General features: G+C 39.5%; 2 protein-coding genes across 5 annotated transcripts in view; one reads left to right on the plus strand and one right to left on the minus strand.

Annotated features, from left to right (window-relative positions):
- The window catches only part of erp44 (endoplasmic reticulum protein 44), a 317,180-nt gene that overhangs the window by 134,380 nt on the left and 160,279 nt on the right, over positions 1-22,521 (plus strand). The window lies entirely within an intron of this gene.
- invs (inversin) overlaps positions 1-22,521 on the minus strand; it is a 150,555-nt gene that overhangs the window by 41,366 nt on the left and 86,668 nt on the right. For all 3 annotated transcript variants that reach the window (XM_055663137.1, XM_055663128.1, XM_055663146.1), the window contains 4 exons: positions 19,107-19,278; positions 7,998-8,153; positions 6,367-6,596; positions 3,712-3,818 (listed from right to left, as the gene is read on the minus strand). In XM_055663137.1, coding sequence (XP_055519112.1) covers positions 3,712-3,818; positions 6,367-6,596; positions 7,998-8,153; positions 19,107-19,278 — 665 coding nt within the window. The remainder of the gene's footprint in view (positions 1-3,711; positions 3,819-6,366; positions 6,597-7,997; positions 8,154-19,106; positions 19,279-22,521) is intronic.

Genomic DNA, 22,521 nt, shown 5'->3' on the forward strand with positions numbered 1-22,521 from the left:
ACTCATTTCTTCAAAAATGAGTACCACATTCATTACATGGGCTGTGGGCCGAGGAGCTTTATTCTGCAGTTTCGTGACCCAATTCACCAAACTACATGATAAACACCATAAATCGGAATCTCCAGTAAAATAGGCATCTGTGAAGCCCCCTCAGCCATTTTGTGTGCTAGCCTGAAACAAAGCGCGTGATTGGCCAACTGACAGCCAACTCAATGTTAAATGTGCTTTGATTGGACTAAAAAATTCCCAACATTTTTCCATTTTTCTCTAATTTAATAAATATGTGCAAGTCTTCTTCATATCGAGTTTCAGGGGTGATTTATATAAAAATTTTTACACAATATGTGAAAGTTTCATGTAGTTTGGTGACTTGGGTCACAAAATCCTATTTCTAGACACATTTTTGATGCTCGGCCCACAGCCTAACAGGGCAGCACAATGACACATCGGTAGAGTTGCTGTCTTACAGCATCAGACACTCATGCTGGATCCTGACTACGGGGGCCATCTGTATGGAGTTCATACGTTCTCCCTGTGAATATATGGGTTTGGTCTGGGCGCTCCGGTTTCCTCACACATTCCAAAGACATGCAGATATTGGAGGGTAATTGGCTTCTGTAAATTGTCCTTAGCGTTTAAGATAGAATTTGTGTATGCGTGAACTCTCGTAAGCATGGACTCGAAGGGATTATTTCCACAGCTGTATCTCCAAAAAAAAACATAATAAAGGGGAGCCCATCACACTTACTTAAGTATCATTACAAACTTTCATTGTGCTGTAACTTTGCATTATTTTTATGGGTAAGGAAATCAAGTGTGAGACAAAAAAAAATGCCCAGACTTCTTGATTGAGATATTTCTCTAATATTCGGACGTTCTACAATGGAATCAGCAGTATGTGATGCAGAGGCTTGCATCCGCATGATTTTCTTCACTTTCCACCAATGCAGGCACTGATTAGTTTGAGAATACAAGCGTTGTCTGCACTGGCCCTGTACTCGCTGGAATTTTGGAAAAATGAGGGCAGACCTCACTGAAACATACAGAATAGTGAAAGGCTTGGATAGAATGGATTTGGAGAGGATGTTTCCACTAGTGGGAGAGTTTAGGTCAAAGCCTCAGAATTAACAGACGTTGTTTTAGGAAGGAGAAGAGGAGCACTATGGAGGCCGCTAGAGGGCCGTCAGTGAATATTGTTAAGGCAGAGATAGATAGATTCTTGATTAGTACGGGTGTCAGAGGTTATGAGGAGAAGGCAGGAGAATGGGGTTAGGTTAGGAGAGAGATAGATCAGCCATGACTGAATGCAGAGTAGACTTGATGGGCCGAATGGCCTCATTCTACTCCTATCACTAATGACCATAAGATTTCAACAAACTTGGCTTTGTTTGCCTTGGAGTAAAGGAGGTTGAGAGTAGATCAGATAAATCATGACAGACTTAGATGGAGTGAACAATGAGAGGCTGTTCCTTTTCGCAGATGGCTCAAGGACTTCAAGGTGATGGTTAAATTAATTGCAAGCAAATACTTTTTAGTTATACAAAGAGTGGTGACGAATTGGAACTCACTGACTTTGGGTATAGTAGAAACAGAGTTAGGTAGTGAATCCGAAAAGTATTTAGCATAGCATTTATGCGGAAATTATTTTACAACGACAGAGCAGGAGACCAGGGTAAAAATGATTACACTACACAAAGCCAGCAGGTCTCAAATGGCAGAATGGTCTTCCTTTGCACCATGATTCCATGACAAACACATAAAGAAAAGGGTCCAGTGTTTTTTCATGAACCTCTTCCTCATCTAAATCATACAGATCATTTCGAACATCCAATGGACTTATCATCCATAGCACTCTGAATGATGCAATTTAAATTACTCCAGCAATCATATGCAAGAAAAATTTGCTGGCAGGAATAAAATAAAGTGCAAAACTGGCTGATAACCAGGCAAACCAAATCAATTTATGAAGAAAAATCTAACTGATGGAACACCACACTAAAATATCAACCATCAAACGATAGTTGCCATATAAATCACCTACTTCAGACAATCAAAACTTCCATTGTATATGGGTTTAATACTGTAGGCCCCAAAATTATGTCAGCAAAGCCTCAAATACTGTATTAGAGAGAAGAAATTTGTCTTCCATTGCCTGCACGAAACTTGAAGTTAACGCAGCTGAATGTGCACTTGCACCTATATCACAAATTTAGCCCATGGACTAACACTGAATTTCTGTCCCTTATCCTTAACTGCCATGTGCAATTCTCATGCAGGTAGTTCCCAAACAGATTATAGGAACAGTGAAAGTCGGGGCTTTGAAAGCTTCATTCTGATTATGGGACAGTGGTCTCCAATCCCAGGCACCGTTCCCCGCTATTAAGGAGTAACACACCCAGCTGCTGATATGTAGCAGATGTTAGATATACAGTATTAATCTATGAAATACACAATAAATAAAATGCATTAACGATAAAGGTTTTAATTCGACAAATACTTTATCATAATCTAATTTAATGTGTTTTATTCTGCTCACATAAATACCTGCCATCTTCTCTCCTCGCTACCTACATTAATTAAGAAAGAGGCAGTGGATAACTATGTAGTCAAACCAGCCATGTGGACTGGCAGGCAGTGCTACTTACAGATGCTTAAAGGCTTAGTTGTTGTTAATGGTGTAGGTGTAAACATGACTTTGATATCCTGCTTTAAGAGACAGTGCTAATATTGGCAGCTTCCAAAACATGCCAAAGGATACGGTTAATGAGAGAATTGTGAATTTTTCAGGCAGTTTGAAAGATCAGGTACATTGATTGATTCCACTAAGCGTGGTAACTAAAAACTAGAACAAAACCAAAGAAGTAGAAAATCAATACATGCCAGTTTTCTATGTGAAATGGGCAGCTCAAGGTAAAGACGTGGCCAAAGACACGACCTGCAGCTCAATTTAAATTGAGCCCAGGCTGTCACTTGCACAAACCCAATGAGCTGTGAATACCAATTGATCATCCCAATACAAACACCAGTTGTGCTCTTGACCCCTTTTATCATTGACACAAGCTTCTGGTTCTACAAAGTCTTACTCAGCTCCCAAATGAGACATTTTAATATCTGACTGTAATATACCCCTATTAGACCTTGTGACATTATGTTTTGTGTAAATGGATTCTCTAAATTAAAATTCTCTGAAGTAACAAACTTAGGAATAGTTCTATGTTGTGATAATGTACACCTTAAACTAGATTAAATATTTCCCAGATTACCTTGCCAACCAACAGATGTAGGACACATTTATCCTGCAATCATTATGTGGATTTACACATTTGTTATGAATTAACAGAAAGTGACGTAATAATGAAACATAATGTGATATGAGAATTTGTCTAACTCTCCAAAAGTGCAATAAACTAGGAATCAATGAGATTTTGGTTACTTTAAAAATGATAGAATCATTAAGTAAACAGGGAGCAAGAATGTCAAGATATTTCAGATATTATAAATTCATAAATCATTGGAGGAGAATTAGGCCATTCAGCCCATCGAGTATAATCTACCATTCTCTCCAATGCGGGCACATCCCTCCTCAGATATGGGGCCCAAAACTGCTCACAATACTCCAAATGCGGTCTGACCAGTGCCTTATAAAGCCTCAGCATCACATCCTTGTTTTTTTATATTCTAGTCCTCTCAAAAGAAATGCTAACATATTACCTTTCTTCATTTGTCTCCATGTGATTAGGAAATGCATTATAGCCCAACAAAAGCTTAACGGCATCCAGATAACCATTGTTGCAAGACCAATGAAGCGCCGTTCGTCCCTGAAATTAAGGACAAACGTTGCATGTTATTTATGCAACATAGGCACCGCTTTGAGCTGAAGAATGAAAAACAGTGGTAAAGAAGTATTGGAGATGAATACGTATCAATGCATTTTTAAAAATGTCTCAGGTGCTTTGAAGGATTTCTGAAAATCACATGGCATGAACTGGCAAAAAGAGGCAAAGTGGCCCTTCCTCTCACTTACATATTCCTTCACTTGAGGGCAATCAAATAAACCTTGCTGATGTTGATAACCCGAATTACAACTCACCGTCTCTGTTGTTATTCCAATACTAATGCAAAGTTCCACAGCCCTGTAAGTGTGAATGCACAAAAGCTATGCCAATCAAGTGTACCTTTTTCTCTCATGTGTAATTTCTAAGAAACTTAGAAAGGAATATTCATCTTATTACCTCAATTTGGAAGTGGTATTCTGATCTGTTATCAAATTAAACCTCACTAACTTATGAACCACTCACTCGACCACATTGAACCTATGGCCAAGAAAGCACACCAACACCTCTCCTTGCTCAGAGGGCAAAGGAAGTTGTGCATGTTTCCAACAAGTCCTCCCAACTTCTAAAGATGCACTGTAAGAAGCATTCTATATGGATTTATCACAGTTTGATGCCAAAGACTGCAAGACAATTCAGAGGGTTGTGGATATAGCCCAGTCCATCACACAGACTGGCGTCCGCACAAGTGGCTCGATCAACACTTCACGTTGCCTCAGGAATGCTGCCAACATAATCAAGGGTCTTTTTCAGCTGAGTCACTCCCTCTTCTCCCCTCTCCCGTTGGGAAAAATATACAAAAACATGATGGCACGTTCCACCGTACTCAAGAACAGATTCTTCCCTTCTGTTATCTGACTACTGAATGATCCACATGCTAGGGTGTTGGCCCCAACTTCCAAACTACCTCATTGCCAGAGCTGAAACAGGTTTACCTACAAGCAATAGCTGCAAACTGGGCATTGAGATCAGAGATAAATAATTAAATACATTGATTGAACAGCATTCCTTAAAAAAAAATCAATGCTATGCTTTTGTTTTAAATCACTTTTGATGATTTTGACAAAAAAAAATGATGAAATGTTAATGCATCTGACCCTCTTCCTATTTTCCAACCATACTGAAAACACAAGCATAGAATCATAAGCATAAAAGGTGCCCATGCACTCCAAGTCTCCACTGGCTCCATGTCAGATCAATCCAGTTAAAACTATTCTTTGGGGTCTCCTCATGCCATGGCAATATTTTATACTTCATTAATCCATTTCTTTAAAAATATATCTTTCTGAATCCATTTTTAACAAAATGTCAGGAAAATCACTTGAAATTTCATTCCATAATAGGTGTATTTATCTTCCTGTATTGAGGAAAAGTCATCAATAATCTTTCTTTCCATTATAACACATTCCAATGTACAAGTTTAATATTTCAAGTTCGTTAATAAGCAGCTGCATGTTTTAAATTTCACTTTTTCTGCCTAACAGTGCTTATTGCCTACTTTATACAGATATGATGTATTCTTAGCAATAATGAGGTGATAATTGGGTGTACTCTAAAATATGAAATAATCACATAATTTCATTCCTTTCCATTTTTAAGCTAATATTTCCAATGCTAGTTTACAATTGAAAATTGGTAAAGGAGATAATTGGAGATCTGGTGTAATGGATTTCTTGGTAGCGAGAGACAGATCATAAATCAGGCAGAAGAGGCAGGAAAAAAAAATACCTTTACGATATCCTAGACAAACATAGTCAGGTTAAGTCAGTGTTCACTTTGGTAATGATTGCAGATTACATAAATTTAATTGCTAATCTTTCAACAGAAAAACAATGTATGTTAATACAGTGTATGTTAATGCAATGTCCAATATTTGAATTACATTTACAAAGCAATTTTACTTCAAATGACAATTGGAATTATAATTTGAATTAACTTGTTGGCTGTTGGCTGTTGCAGAGCAACATAGTTCAGCTTGGTTTATCTTTCATTTATTGAAAAAATATTTAACTTTCACCCCATTTTGAGACCTCACCATGACCTCCTTCGGTCTATGTTGCCCTGCAATAGGAAGTGAAACTGCAGCCACAATTGTAACTTGTCAATTATTCCATTCTCAGGTTAGACTCAAACTGCCAAAATCCTAATGGAGAAGCTATAACAGAAAATGGACATCCCTATAAAAAATAACCCAATTGAGAACCCTAGCCTACCATCTACCGGCTATCCACGATTCAGAAGGTTCACATCCCATTAAGACCTTAAAGAAAAGCTGACAACATCAAAATATATGTAAATAAATCAACACAAATTAGAGTCCTACAGCACAGGAACAGGCCCTTTAGCCCAACTTACCCATGCTGATCAAGATGCCCCATCTAAGCTAATCCAACCTGCCTGCGTTTGGCTCGTATTCCTCTAAACTTTATCTATCTATGTGCCTTAATCCTCAGGGTTAAGAGGCTATTTGAGATAATTGCGTTATTCTTTCGTTCAAATGGTATTTTCTTAAGGACCCTCTTTAGTATGATACCTCTTTGTCTTGTATATTGGGATCAGCTTTGTTTTCCATGAGCACTGCCATACAGTTGATGTAGCCTCCATATGCAGCACACTGCAAAGGGGTTCTCCCAGCAAAATCTTGCACATTAGGGTTGATCTGATTCTGAATCAGGATCTGACATACATCTGCATTTCCTCCAAGGGCAGCCCAGTGTAAAGGGCTGTGTCCATCTTGGTCAATCAAATCCATTCTGCCACCTCCTATAATAATATAAACAAAAATAGGAGACTTTGTCAATATTAAGAAAAATAAATGTAATACATTTCTAATTATTTCTAACGTGGATATCAAGGTCATTAATATACCACATGACTTGTGCCACTTGTGTACCACGCCATTTCAATCACCCGTTTACCCGTTACACTTACGCCAACATTTCGTAAAATCTATTTAATGAATCCCACATTTTTGCTTTTTCCTCTGCAAGAATTCACTTTATTCCAATACCTTTGAAAATGTGCTACTTGATAATTCTTTCATCACCTTCATAAGCGCTGTATTCACATAAGTCATAGGAGCTTCACTCTGTGTATATGTGCTTTGGTGAATTATAATCAAGCAGCATGGGACAGATTCAAAACCATAATCCCAACTAAAATTACCTAAAAATTCCTGGAATTAGGAGTCTGCACCCTATTCTGCAACTGAATCTTCGACTTCCTGACCCATAGACCGCAGTCAAAATATCCTAAAAAATAATTCTCAATATAAGTGCCTCATACAGATGTGTTCTCAGCCCCTTACTGTACTCCCTATGTGCTCACATCTGTGTGGCCAAATTCTGCTGTAATTCCATTTACTACTTTGCATATGACGCTACGAGAGTGGGCTGGATCTTGAACAATGACAAGGAAAAAGATAGAGAGCTTAGTAACACGGTATCAAGGCATCTTCTCCCTCAGTACAAAGGAGCTTGTTATTTACTTCAGGAAGCGAGGTGGTGTACACGTCCCAGTCATTATCAATGGTGCCAAAGTCAAGATGGTCGAGAGCTTTAAGTTGTCAAGTGTAAATATCACCAACAATTTATCTGGACCTACCACATTGAAGCTATGATTCAAGAAACCAAGCAAACACTTCTATTGGCTCGGAAGTCTAAGGAAGTTGGACATGTCTCCAATGACTCTTACCAACGTCCATAGTTGCATCTTAGAAACCATCCTATTGAGATGCATCATAGCTTGGTTCATCAACAACTCTGCCTAAATCCACAAGAAGTCATAGAGTGCATTCTGCAAAGCCTTTTTACATTTTCCTCTTAATTTCTCTTGCATTGACCTAACCTGTGCAGTGCAAAACACATGATTTGATTTACCTATTGAATTAAAAGGGCAATTTAAATTTATATTAACAGTACAACTATCTTGAAATATGCCTCTTACACAGATAAAGAAGGACGGTCAGATTAGACTATTATCCACATACTAAGCAATTGAGAATTTGAAAGCACACTTAATGGATATTCTCCCAATAGACATGGTACACTCAAGTGAGGTCAAGTGGATATGCTGACAAAAAGAAGAGAAGGTATTCATAAATATACCTGCACTCACAAGTATTATTCTGTTGCAGCACTTACAGCAATAACAAATAAACCTAACCTTCAATGAGTGTCTGGATCACCTCCTTATGGCCCATCTCACAAGCCCGGAAAAGTGGTGTGTGTTTCATCACATCCATGGCATCTACCTGTGCCCCATATTCCAACAACAGCTTCAGTGTGCTGACATGACCCGCAAGGACTGCGGCGTGCAGAGCTAGACGTAGAAAATAAAAACACCAAACATTTTCAAATGGAATTTCAACTTTTGATCAGGACCATATTGACAAATATACATAGATAGATTAACCCTTCCAATTTAATTTCTTACTTTTACAATGCACATTATATCTATTCATGGCCAATAAATACCATTAAGTACAGTTCTTAAAATACGTTGGGTATGTTATCAAAGAAAAGTTAATGAATCTATGTTAATTGTCCACTATCAATCAGCAGTGCAGGCCAAGTGCAGGGTTTTAATCTGATCTATAAGGTTATGATGCTATTTAACTCTACATGTAGCATGCTTCTACCATGGTCCTGTGTTCTCATTGATATCTTATTTTTAGCACCAATTTGTGCCTTTCTTCACAATCAGAATGCCAAGTAACATGCTCGGCTATGATGAATAAAATTCTGCTGCTGTTGCTGCTGTTTCCCCATGGTGCTTCATGAATATGCATTTCTGAGCCACTGCATTCATTTTCATATGATCATAATTGTAGTGCCGCACGATACAGGTGATATCCACAAAGTGATGTTGAATTTTTTTTCCCCCTAAATGTGTAGATGATAATTTCTTTCAATACCATCCTTGCTTACTCCCCGCAACACTTGCCATAGGATCTGTCTGCCAACATCCACAACTTGGTCAATGATGGTGTTCGTAAACTCTACTTGGTGAAGGGCAAGGAAACTCTCTGCCCAGTGTACACTATATCATTGCTACTCTCGGGTGAATCTCTGGTATTGTCTTCTCTGGAAAGCTGTGGGAGCTAGATCATTGGAAGTATTTAAAGAGAAGGCAGACTCTTTTGAAAGAGTTTGGAATGGGGAACTGAGTAACTGGCTTAGATGAGCATCTAATTAGTGATGATCATATTAAATGGAGCATCAAACTTCAGGAACTGAATGGCCAACTCCTACTCTTATTTTCTTATGTTGCTTGATGATCTTCCAAGAGCTTTAAGTATGAGGGAGTACTTATTCATCAGCTGAGAGAACACAGTGAGTGGTAATGAGCAAAAGGTTTATGATTGTTTTTGAATGGGTGTCTGTAAATTTCATGGGATATAATGTTGAGCATTATAATCCTGGCATTGTCAAGAAATACTCTAGATAGGCTGAGTCTAGAAGACTGATATCCTAAAGGAACAAAGTTTTTCAGTCAATGTCAACTTTAGATGTTGAATAATTTCTCCCAATGTGAGTAGGTCCCTGATCTTTGTAAGCAGCACTGCTATTCGACTGGGTTTGATGGCTTTGAGTCATCTTGAGCAATTCCAGGTGATTTTCAATTTAATCTTTTGTTTGCTCATTTTAAACGGCTGTTCCGAATCAACCAAAATGCCATGGCCAGATTATGTAAGGATAGCAGATTTCTTTCCCTGAAGGATTTTAATAAAACAAGTGAACCTTTAACATTTATCCTCGCACCTACTTTGTTGGCTCAAATGATTTCATTTCAATTTTGGAATCCTGTACATGCAAGAATATAACATAAATCTGAAATAAACATACACATTTTGTGTAGTCTTCCCTGATTGGAAACAATTCCCATTGTATCAAAACATTGATCCAATAATAATTGTAGAGGTAAAACAAATAATGGTAAACCAATGAAACATTTGATTGCTCTAGAGGATTGCAGGAAATAATAATCTGTGGCAAAAAAAATAACAACGTGTGGCAAAATAGTTAGGATTTCTGGATTAACTTCACAAAGCTAGAAAGTGTTATTTTCTGGTCAAGAGTAAGAAAGAGGCATGGAGCAGGCATAGGCAACTGGGATCATGTGTATCCGTGGGGAGTTTCAGGAACTGAAGAACAAGCTAAAACAAGAATTCAGGAGGGTAAAAAGGGAACAAGTGATGGCTCTGGCCATCCCAGGACATTTCCCAAGATATTTTATGTAGATGAAGAGGAAAATGGTAACCAGAGAGAATTGGACCCTTTAGGAATTAATATGTAGGAAGGAACTGCAGAAGCTGGTTTACACCGGAGACACAAAATGCTGGAGTGACTCAGCGGGTCAGGCAGCATCTCTGGAGAATATGCATAGGTGACATTTCGAGTCAAGACTCTTCTTCAGATGGAGTGTCAGGGGAGAGGGAAACATGAGGTATGAAAAGGTAGAGATGTCCAAGAAGCCCACAATGGACAGCTAGAGTGGGGAAGGGCTGGAGAAAGAAGGAATGCAAGGGCTATTTGAAACTTGAGACATCAATATTCAGACCACTGGGTTGTACGCTGCCCAAACAAAATATGAGGTGCTATTCCTCTTATTTTCATGTGGCCTTACTCTGACAGTTGTGAAGGCTCAGGACAGAAAGGTCAGAATGGGAATGGGTAGGGAAATTGATATGTTTGGCAACTGGGAGATCGCGTAGGCCAAGGCGGACCGAGAGTAGGTGTTCAGCGAAATAATTGCCCAGTTTGCGATTGGTGTCGCCGATATATAGGAGTCCACACCCAGAACATTGGATACAGTAGATTAGGTTGGAGGAGGTGCAAGTGAACCATTGCAGGCCTTGACTAAAGGTATGTTAAACTGGTTAGCTACCAGCAGGCATCGGTGGACCCAAGCAAAATCTTCAGCGAAACAGTTGCCTCGTCTGCACTCCGTTGCTTTGATGCAAGCGATGTCATCTCGGGGGCACCGGATGCAGAAGACAACGTTTAAAGAGGTCTCTTAACCTTTGTCACATTACTCCCCATTGCCAACCTCCTGATCACCTGTATCCACCTATCACTTACCAAGCTCTGCTTTGCCCCCCAACCCTCATATCCAGCTTTCCACACACCCTCCAATCAGAAGGGTCTCAACCCAATGCGCCGCCTGTCCATTTATTCCCCACATGCACCCATTCCACTGAGGTCTTCCAGCGCTTTATATATTTTCTTAATACAGTGCAAATTCTAGATTTATAACCATGTGCTAACTATTCTAAGAAATATCAGCCAGATGGTGACCACTATGGTAGACAAAAATGCTGGAGAAACTCAGCGGGTCTATCTTTGATGGTCTATCTTTGCTTTAGATTTAGAGATAAAGATACAGCGTGGGAACAGACCCTTTGGCTCACTGAGTCTGCTTCGACCAGTGATCACCCCATACACTAACACTATCCTGCACTCTAGGGACAATTTACAATTTAACCAAAGCAAATTAACCTACAAACCTGTACTTCTTTGCAGTGTGGGAGGAAACCGAAGCACTCGATGAAAACCTACGCGGTAACAGAAAGAATATACAAACTCCGTACAGACAGCACCCATGGTCAGGATCAAACTCAGGCTCTACCGCTATGCCTCTGTGACGCCCTAGGATAACAAAAGCATTCTGAACACACTGATTGTTCTTCTGCAGATGCTTAAACATCATTCACACAGAGAGTGGTGAATCTCTGGAACTCTCTGCTGCAGAGGGTAGTCGAGGCCAGTTCATTGGCTATATTTAAGAGGGAGTTAGATGTGGCCCTTGTGGCTAAGGGGATCAGAGGGTATGGAGAGAAGGCAGGTATGGGATACCGAGTTGGATGATCAGCCATGATCATATTGAATGGCGGTGCAGGCTCGAAGGGCCGAATGGCCTACTCCTGCACTTAATTTCTATGGTTCTATGTTTCTATGTTTCATTATCATTCCAACTAGGGCATCGATAAGGAGAATGTTGGCCTGGGAGAGGACAATGACATTTATTGATTTATCCTTCCATGAATTGGAGGGCACTGTTGGGACAATGTTGGGAGCATTGAAAATAGTGGTGAATTTCATCACTGATGTTTGTATTTAGTGAGAGGTGGCACTCAAAATATGAGAAGTGGTCCACGTTTCCAGGGTCTTGTGATATACCTTTATTGTGCACTATATTCCCACATTAGCCTTATCAGGTGCCTCAAAACCCCCAAAACAAGAGTTGAAGCAAATCACCTTTAAGCCCCAGGAACTGCTTAAGATGAATACTATCCTAAATGGGTATTTTCAAGTGAAATAAGCCTTCGGAAGTATTATGAATTGATTTATGTTTCATTAAAACAGAATCTAAGGACTCACACAATTTTCAAGCAGGAGCTTAATATCCACATCAAGAGCACAATAGAAAATCCTTGTCAGCGTAAAAGGGTGAGAAAAATTGACCACAGCAAATTGAAAAGACTATTTTATCACTTTTCCCTTTCTGAATGTTCGTGTGAAATATTAAATCCCAAGCCTTTAATTATACATCTTCTAAAAGAGTAGAGAGGGTAAATGTACCTCTTCCCATGACAAAACCATGTTGAGCCAAGATACATAAAAGACTGCATGCAGGCACAAGTATGTAACTCATATATCACCCTATTTTACAGCATTTCTTTTGTTCATGAAATGTAATGGTCACAATTTTAATAGAGATTAAAGGTTTGGTAGAGTGATATAGATGAAAACTGTTTTGATAGCGCATTGGGAAGTGTAAATACTTCTATGAAGGAACCTCGTAATATTTTTTTGAGACGCCTTTTCTATTTGCTCACGCATTCAGAGTCTTTTATTGTCACGGTAAAGAACAAAACATCACAACTAATCGTATAGCTGTGGATTTATGTCAAATGCTCACCAGGCTCTAAAACTGCTAAGGAGTAAAGAATTAGAAAAGCAATCTCTTGCTATTCAGAAGATTTGGCTCATTCATGCCTTTTGCTGGCAAGTTCCGACCTTTCTGATCTCAATTCTGTTTAATGCTCTTCCACTTATGAAATGGTTATTGTTAATCTGTTAAACAAGTAGCATATGGGATGCCCATAATGGCACAACAATAAAGAGCTGCTGTGTCAGCATGGCCTGCTTTTTTCCAATATCAGTCACTCTGATGTTGTTTGCTTGTTTCCCACTCCAAGTACACAAGTCGTCTTGTAATCCCAAGTTTCAATGATGGAGTCACAGTGACCAGGAGGATTCTCGGGCCAGGCAAATACAAAAAGGGCTTTGTTTGTTCAGCTAGCTCAGCTACCGTCATGTCCAGTAACTGACGACAAGCACTGTAGAGCAGTTTCTGCAAATGTGTTGCTTGTTTCCGACACTAAGGAGGAGGAATTTCACTTTCACCATTAAGCTAGACAATGAAAAGCTTTCAGTGCTGTCAGTGTCTATGGATAGACAGATGGATTGAATTTCGTATGGCACAGTATTCATTTGTCACCATGGAGCTAAGCAATGCTAGACAACACTGGCAATGAACACACCCCGAGTTCAGTGCTGCAGCACTACTTATGTGAGAAGCTAAAGCCACAGTCTGCAGCAATCATGGCAGTGCCTGTGGTTACAAAAGGGGGCACCCTAACTCTTCTTTAATTCAACATGCAAGCAGCCTAATGGCTTGAATGAGTGATGCTACTGAATAAAAACCTGATTATATACTTTACAAAATAGCTATTAGTTGTAGGTTTAGCACCCAGAACATGTACCACAAAATAATACTGGTTAAAGTTTCCCGATTGAAAACTGTGAACCTATCCTGTCGTATCCTTTTCTGGGCAATCTTATTTGTCTCCTGGAGATTTCCAAAAACAAATTATAATCTAGTGCTTTCTAACTTTAAATATTAGGTGATTTGTAATGATACACATTTGAGTGTTCCTGCATATTCTCTCCCTGTACATTATCCATACAGATGGTTATGGCTATAGATAGACACAAAATGCTGGAGTAACTCAGCGGGACAGGCAGCATCTCTGGAATGGGTGTTATTTTTCTGGTTAAGACCCTTCTTCAGACCCGAGTCTCGACCTGAAACGTCACCCATTCCTTCTCTCCAGACATGCTGCCTATCCCGCTGAGTTACTCCTGCATTTTGTGTCTATCTTTGGTTTAAACCAGCATTTGCAGTTCCTTCATACACATGGTTATGGTTATTGTTTCATAACTAATAATATTTGTGGCTTCAATACAAGTTGCTGCATATCTCCCTCCAACTGTCTTTTTATTTTCTGTGGAGTTATAGGCTTAATTTGTTCCCTTCATTTGAGAGACGGAGTACGCCTTCCTCTATTGAAGGTAGGATTTGAATTTCCACAAATATTCTTCTTGTAGTCTGCTGTAACTTGGTGCTGCAGAAACCCCATTTTTTCACAACATAATTACCTCATATCAGCAGGACACAGTCCATTGAAATGTATCTTCATGGCTGTTTCAAGTTTACATAGGTGTATGCATGACATTTCTCTGTACCTCGGTTTCTTTCAAAAAGTGGAGTTATTTTACTTATTTTCACATTTCTATTTCTAGTCTCAAAATAGCCCTCTGACTATTAGGGGGATATGTACTGTATTGCACCTTTCCACAACAATCATACATTTAACTCTAACCATGCATAAATTGTATTAAATTGTGTTTCATTTTGTACCCTTATTCCGTGGGCATGCAAATTGCCTGGTATTCTGAAGGTCACATCCTTCACTCCAAACTCCACATATTCATGGACTGATTATTTTTCCCAAGATTTAGAATCCTCAGGTTATAATGCGTGCAGTTATGCGTTCCAAGCAGGTTTTTCACGTGAAATGATAGCAATAACTTAACTTTATGCTGTACGTTTAGTGTAAAATCATTTGAAGGAGAGGTGAAATTAAACTGAGATCAAAGGAATAAAACCAAAACATAATTTTTTGCAGGAAGAATGTGGACAGGAAAAATATTTTGAAAGGTAGAGTGATAAATGAAGATCTGGAAGTGGGGAGAATGTTATATCCAATAGGAAACTGCAAGACAGGCAAGGGTACTGCCAGTGATGCAGAGATGATTTCCAGGCTCAGGAACAAGGAGGAAGTGGGATCCGTTTTGGGATGATACTTGTGGAATGAAAAGCTGCAAATGTGACTCTCTTGTTCAAAATGGAAATAAAAAACTGGTAACTTTGTCCTGTTAACTTAATTTCTGTGGTTGGCAAAATGCTAGAGTCTATACGCATAGACAAAATGGCGAGTCATTTAGAGAAGCTTAATGCAAGCAAACCGTCAATGTGGTTCAAAGAATGGAAAATCATATTTGATAAATTTGATAAATGTTCTAAAATTCTACTTCTTCTTCTTTCGTGTGGCGTGCACAGCCTAAAGTTGTTGGACAATTTGTCCTATTTGATCTTCCGTTTGTGCACGTCGAGCTGATTGCATTAGTCGAAACAGGGCGGACCACGTGAAGGTTGCAATCTTCCACCCCTAAAATTCTACAAGGATAAATCAAGCAGAGTTAATAAAGGGGAACTGTAGATGTGGTGTATTTTAGATTTAAGAAAACATTTGATAAAGTGAAAAATAAAATTTATTCTCCCTCAAATGTTTGCTATTTCTATTGTACTTGTCCCTCAGAACACCAAAAAAAATGCTTTAGAATTTCCCTAGTGTAAACTGACAATCCACTTTCTAAGTCCCCGATACATCAAACCATATTGCAAGTTTCCAAAATTGCCAGTGAAGTACTATACTCAGAGTTAAAACTTCCTTACAACATCTGGAGCACAAGAAAATGTGGATCATATTACATAAATAGATAGACACAAAAAGATGGAGTAACTCAGCGGGACGGGCAGCAGATGTCTAAAGAAGGGTCTAGACCCGAAACGTCACCCATTGCTTCTCTCCAGAGATGCTGCCTGTCCCACTGAGTTACTCCAGCTTTTTGTGTCTATCTTTGGTTTAAACCATCTTCTGCAGTTTCTTCCTATCCATTTCAGAAAGGCAAGCAGCTGGGAAAGGTTGATCTAGAGCAGTGGTGCCAGACTCGCGGTCCACGGGTCTCTCCCAACTGCTTGCCTTTCTGAATCGGGCTGCGTTTGCGTGTGTACGACGTGATCTGGCGCGCACAAAGTGCCTTAAATTAATGAAATATAATTGATGTGTTATCTGTTATTTTTGGGGAAAATATCAGTCTTTTGTCAAAATTGCTAGAATCATATGGGTGCAGTTTTTACCTCAATAACTATGAGCATAAATAATTACATGGCCTGGGTTTACAGCCTTCTTTGGACCAAAACCTATTTTTTTTCAACTGATAACGTTAAATTAATGGAAATATTAGACAATCTTTATTAAAACATGCTCTTCTCTTCAATGAGGTGACTATTTATGCTAAAGTGCAACATGGTTAGACCTGCCTAAAATATTTGCCCATGCAACAGCAGTTTACCACATTGTGCGTAGTTAGTTATTTTTTCACAATTTGGGTTGTTATTTATGCACTATAAACATGATCAAGTACTAATAAAATTCATTTTTGGATAGTTTTTATTGAATTAGATGACAGTTGAGCATGAAAAATAGTTTATCAATCTATAAAAAATGTCAGTAAAACTGAGACTAAAGCTGAAATTATCTTGGTCGCTAATTTTTCTCACTGTAAATTTCAATTACTGCGTCAGTGTCTTGTAACTAAACAGATGAAATTGTCCAATTGCCCTTTGGCTAGTATTCAGAACAATCATTTTAAACATGAGTGGTGGACATGTAGCTGGCAGAGCTGTTGCCTCACAGCACCAGAGGCGTAGGTTTGATCCTGACCTCAGATGTTGTCTGTGTGGAGTTTGCACGTTCTCCCTGTGATTATGCGGGTTTCCTCTGGGTGTTCCGGCTTCCTCCCGCATCACAAAGATGTACAGGTTTGAGGGTTAAATGGCCTTTTGCCCTGAGTTTAGGGAGAAGATGCAAAAGTGGAATAACTGAGAACTAGTGTGAATGATTGATCGATTTTGAGCGTGGTCTTGATGGACCAAACGGCCTGTTTCCATGCTATATTTCTGAATGAAAGTGTTTGTTGTTCACGTTTTTCACTGGAACCTCCTGCTGCTGATCTGTTTTGAATTTACTCTCCTACCACACTCTCTAGATCAGGGGTGTCAAACACATTTTAACACAATTTAGGTCACGGGCAAATTAATTTAAGGCACTTTGTTATACTGAAAAAGACGTGAAAAGCACCATGTCAATGTAAATCCATCTTCAAAGTATGAGGAAAGTAATACAAAGGCCATGTGGAGCACCAACTTCGGTTATTACCAACAAGGATAACAATCTTTCTCCTTATTGCAAGTCTAGGAACTCGCACCTACCTTTTCAGGAAGGAATAGAAAAGAATCCTAAGTATTTTGCTCAAATGCTAAGTTTACCACATTACAATCCATTAAAAAGCAACCAACCAAAAGATCTCAACCTGGTAAAGCTACAAATAAGCAACATTGTATAAAAGGGAGCTATGAATTTTCACAACAGATAACAGTATATCAGTTCTACAGTGCACTGATTTCTAATCAACATCGGGAGCCTCGATCGCCTCGAAGTGGCCCTGACCACGGGGCGAGGGAAGATTCTGCGACCGATTTTAAGCCACGCCGGGCGATGAAAGGCCCTGCGAAAGGGCCGATTCAGTCCTTAGAAAGCAACTGATACCCGCTTGAATCTTTCAAAAGTTACAATGTGATAAATAACACTTAAACAAATAAAACTGAAGCAAATAAATGCAAACAGAAGAGAGAGGGAGAGAAGGGGAGAGGGTGAGAGGGGTGAGAGAGAGAGAGAGAGAGAGGGGGGGGGGGAGGGGGAAGAGAGAGAGAGAGGGGGAGAGAGGGAGAAGAAGAGATGAGAGAGGGAGAGTGTGTGTGAGAGAGAGAGAGAGAGAGAGAGGGGGGGAGAGAGAGAGAGAGGGGAAAGAGAGAGAGAGAGTGAGAGAGAGAGAGGGGAGGGGGGAGAGAGAGAGAAATAGATTTCTCTCTCTCTCTCTCTCTCTCTCTCGCCCCCCTCTTAAATTTATTAAAGTCCTTAAAGAGAGAGGGAGAGAGAGGGAGAGAGAGAGGGGGGGAGAGAGAGAGAGAGAGGGGGAGAGGGGGAGAGAGGGAGAGAAAAAGGGGGGGGGTGAGAGAGAGGGAGGGGAGAGAGAGAGAGAGTGGAGTGGGGGAGAGGGGTACTGCTTACTTTTTTTTTCCCCCCAATGAGCCCATAAATTCACCCTTCAGCACCGGCTACAACCTACGAAAACATACAAGAACTTTCGACCTCCTGGCAACCTACAAGGATCTCCTGGCGACCCACTTACGGCACGAGAATTCTTGCTCCACTCCAATGGCGGCTTCATTCTGGTCGCCGCTAATTTTTCAACCGCGACTAGTTCCCAGAATACGGGAACTCCTCACGACCATGAAGGCGACTCCACGGCAACCACCTGCGATCATGTGATGACCATGTGCCGACTGCATAGTCTTCTGCAGTCGCCTAAAAAGTCGCCTAAGTGGGACAGGCCCATAAGGCTACGTTGATAAATGGTAAGTTATACTGTATGTTATAAATTGAATTGGACCTAATATTGTTTCAATAAAAAGCTGTTTGGAGGCTGGCTGTTCTATGCCAGGTATCATACCTACTGATTCCCTAAAGTCTTTCCACTGTGCACAAAGCAGAATGCAATGAAATATTGTTCACTTGCTTAAATGAGTACAAGTACAGAAACATAAAAGAACACCCAACATCATCCAGGACAAAACAATAGATATTTAATACTTCTGTCACACAAATGCCATGATCTACAGTGTGCAGCATCTACATGGTGTCCTGCAGCAACTCAACAGGGATACTTTCACAGTTCATCCTAAACTTACAACCTCTGCTGCCTAGAAGAACAAGCATGCACATACGGAACACCACCATTTTAATTCGCACACCATTTTGAAGTACACCTCTAATTCTTCTTCATCTCTAGAACAAATCCTGGAATCCCTACCCAACTGCCGAGTAGGCATCCCTTCAACACATGGACTGCACTACCACTTTCCAATGGACAACTGTGGTGGGTATTATCCAAGATAACCATCCCTCCAACAAAAAAGTAACGTCAGTTTAGATTAAAAACAGCAGAGATTATATCTTGTTGCATTAATTATGCTCTCTAGAGTACAAAATGATCCACCAATATTAATTGGAAGACTGACCTGTTCCACCATATTTATCTGCCATGTTGATGTCAATGTCCGATTTAACTCTTAGCATGGTTTGGAGCACATCGTCACTGCCTTTTCCAGCAGCCCACATGAATGCAGTGCGCCCTTCCAAATCTGGGTCATCTTTCACAGATGGATGGTTCAAGAATACTTCGACGGTCTCCTACACAACAAAGTAGTTGAAATCAGTTCATATCATTTGCATACAATATATTAACAATCTATCTTTCAGTAATCCATCTGTCTTGATTTTGTTTCAGACAACATCTACTAGCAATGATTTGCTGTTGCCATTCGCAGTTTGTCCAGATATACCTTCTTGTTTCTTTTCTTGTTAAGTTGCCTTTCACCACGATCCCACTGTTCATTTAATCTCTTGTACCTTCCAGTAACAGATGTTTGATACTCTCCTCCCACTTCTGTTTCCCCTTAATACTAACCTGTTACAGCTCCAGATTTTCTGATGTAACTGCTTTGCTCCCCACAAATACTGCTTCTACTGATTTCCTGAGCCAGCATTTTTATTTTTATTCCAGATTTCCAGCATCAACAGCATTTTACTTATACTTTGCACAAGATCCATCTATTTCTTTCAAGCCCCAGAAAATCACTCTCTAATTATTTTGTCAAAACTCCACTGTAAATTTGTGACGTAAATCACACACAAAAACAAAAAAAAACCCTTCAAAACAGCTCAGCTCTTCTTAGTTTTACATAAAATGTAAAAGAGTCACTCGACACAGACTCTCCACAATGCATTGAACTCCTGGGAAATAGATTCCAAAATCCTTGCTAAACCTCCCCATCAACATTTTTAATTTTACCCAGTGTACCATTTACCTTTCTAGATAAGACTTTAGAGTCATTTATTTTATTACAAAATATAAATATAGAAAAAACAAATGTTCCCCTTTTTCTGCCAAGGTGATACCTTTGAGAATATTCCTTAGTAATTATCCATTTTTGTGAAGATTCTCTGTGCAACTGTTTCAAAAAATAAAATATGCGGTGCTGATAACTAGCAACTATGGTCTAACCGATTAAAAGAATAATTGCCACAAATTATTGTTGTCACACAGGTCAGAACCAGTTATTACCCTAGTGTGCAATCATTACTGCAACTTATTCACACTCACGTTCTTATGTTTATTATTCGTAACCACTCTTTAGATCTTCTAAACTTTGCTGGCATTTATTAAAGGATGCAAATCCCAGCTATTTATTATCCATTTACTATTATTTATTAAACTGCTACATCTTCCCTGTTCTCGCACACAAGAAAAAATTACCACGAGTATTCCTCGGGAGAACTGGGAAATAATCAAATCAAAGGGAAATGTGGCAAGGGGGGAATGTGGGGTGAAGAGATGAATATGAGAATGATGAAGATGAAAGGAAGAAAGATGGAATAAAAGGGACTGGCTATGGGGTAGGCAAAGAAGGAACTAGTACAATGGAAATGTGGAAGAGATAAAAGGACAAGGAGAAGAATAGTGAGTAAAATCTGAAAGGATGAAAGAGAATAAGTGTGGCCTAGTAGTGCAGGTGATATAGCTGCTGCTTCACAGCTCCAGACTCAGGTTCAAGCTTGACCTCTGCTGCTGTCTATGAGCAGTTTGAATGTTTGCTCTGTGACCAAGCGGGTTCCCTCCAGGTGCTCTAGTTTCTACACACATCCCAGTGCAGTTGGTCAATTGTAAATCACAACTTGTGTAATTGAGCAGCAGAATCTGTCGAGGGTTAATGGGAATATGGGGAGGATGAAAATGTGATATTTTGATAGGATTAGTGAAAAAATAGGCGCTTAATGGCTGGTGCAGACTTGGTAGGCCAAAGGACTGTTTCTGTATTGAATGACTCTTATGGATAATGGTGGCATGAGAAAGCAAGAGAACTAGAAAGGGTAATAGATGGTGGAGAAATTCCTGGCCCGTTGCCAATTTATACCTCTGGTTGGCGGTTATCAAATGATTATACCTCGTGGGGTGAGGCATGTACTAGTAGGAAAATGGCAGTCAGACTTTCAGACACTGGTTGAAATCAGGCTGTTAGAATCCTTGAGCCAGATTTTACTGTAATTTTTCAATTATTTGGGTGGCTGGATTAAAAGTAGACTTACTTATTACCATTATGGTAAGGGCATGATTCCAGTTTTATGCAGTTGCCAGAGCACTTTTGGTATCATCCCTAACCTTGATTTTTAGTTTCAAATTCCTCCTGTTTTTTAGATGGTTTCATCCTACATGGCTCTTTATTTAAACATTCTTTATTTTTACCACATGTGGCTTTTCAATATTTTTTAAACCTCGTCAAAAAATATACTCCATAAACATTGCTAAATTGGATTGGACAAGATTGTATAGCAGGAGCTGTAAAGGTAGACAAGAGAATTTCATGATGGATCTAAAGTAGTAACGGGAAATTGTTCTTCTAGTACTTCAATACAGTCCTTAACTGTGATACTATTCTTTACACTGAGTGGTCTCAACACCATTCAACAGAAGTCTATATGGTCTAGCATTGCCATTGTTCTTGACTGAAAAGCAGTTAAAAAAAAAGCCACATGCCAACTCAAAATTGAGGCCTCCGGAATAGACAGTATCACTTCTGAAGTTCTGAAACCTGTTGTGAGGAGCTTTATTCATAATGTTACCACCTCAGAAAATTATAATCGCCTTCATGAAAGATGACACAACAGACTATGGTAAGCACATACGTCATCGAATATAGAGCCGTCTAGTACAATTTAGTTCATGTCTGCACTAACCATGATGCCATGTTAAACTAATCACATCTGCCTACACATGGTCTAAATGCCCCTTGAATGTAGTCTTCGTATGTGCCTCCACCACTTCCCCTGGCAGCTCCTTCCAGGCACCTACTGGTCACTGTGTAAAAAAAAATAGCCGTACAAATCTCATTGATACTTTCCTTTCTCAACTTAAATCAGGTATTACCCTCTAGTATTTACCATTTTCACACCGAAAGACTCTGATTATCTGCCAAATCTACGCCTCATAATTTTATATACTTCTATCATGTCGCCCCTTAGCCTCCAATGCTGCAGAGAAAACAATCCAAGTTGTTCCAATCTCTCCTACCGCTCTTTAACCCAGGCAGTATTGTGATGAACTACTTTTGCACCCTCTACAAAACCTTTGCATCCTTCCTGTAATGAGATGGCCAGAACTGCACACAATGCCTCAAATGTGGTCTAACTAGTTTTATACTGCTGCAACACGACTTCCTAAATTTTCAACTCAATGCCCTGATCAATAAAGACAAGTATTCTGTACAATCTCTTTACCACCCTATCCACTTGCATGGCCACTTTCAGGGAGCAATGGATTTGCATTTCAAGACCTTCCTCCTGCCATTCACTGTATATTTTCCTCTTCCATTTGAA

This window comes from Leucoraja erinacea, chromosome 2 (assembly GCF_028641065.1).
Source record: "Leucoraja erinacea ecotype New England chromosome 2, Leri_hhj_1, whole genome shotgun sequence".
In the NCBI taxonomy this organism is placed as follows: Eukaryota; Metazoa; Chordata; class Chondrichthyes; order Rajiformes; family Rajidae; genus Leucoraja; species Leucoraja erinaceus.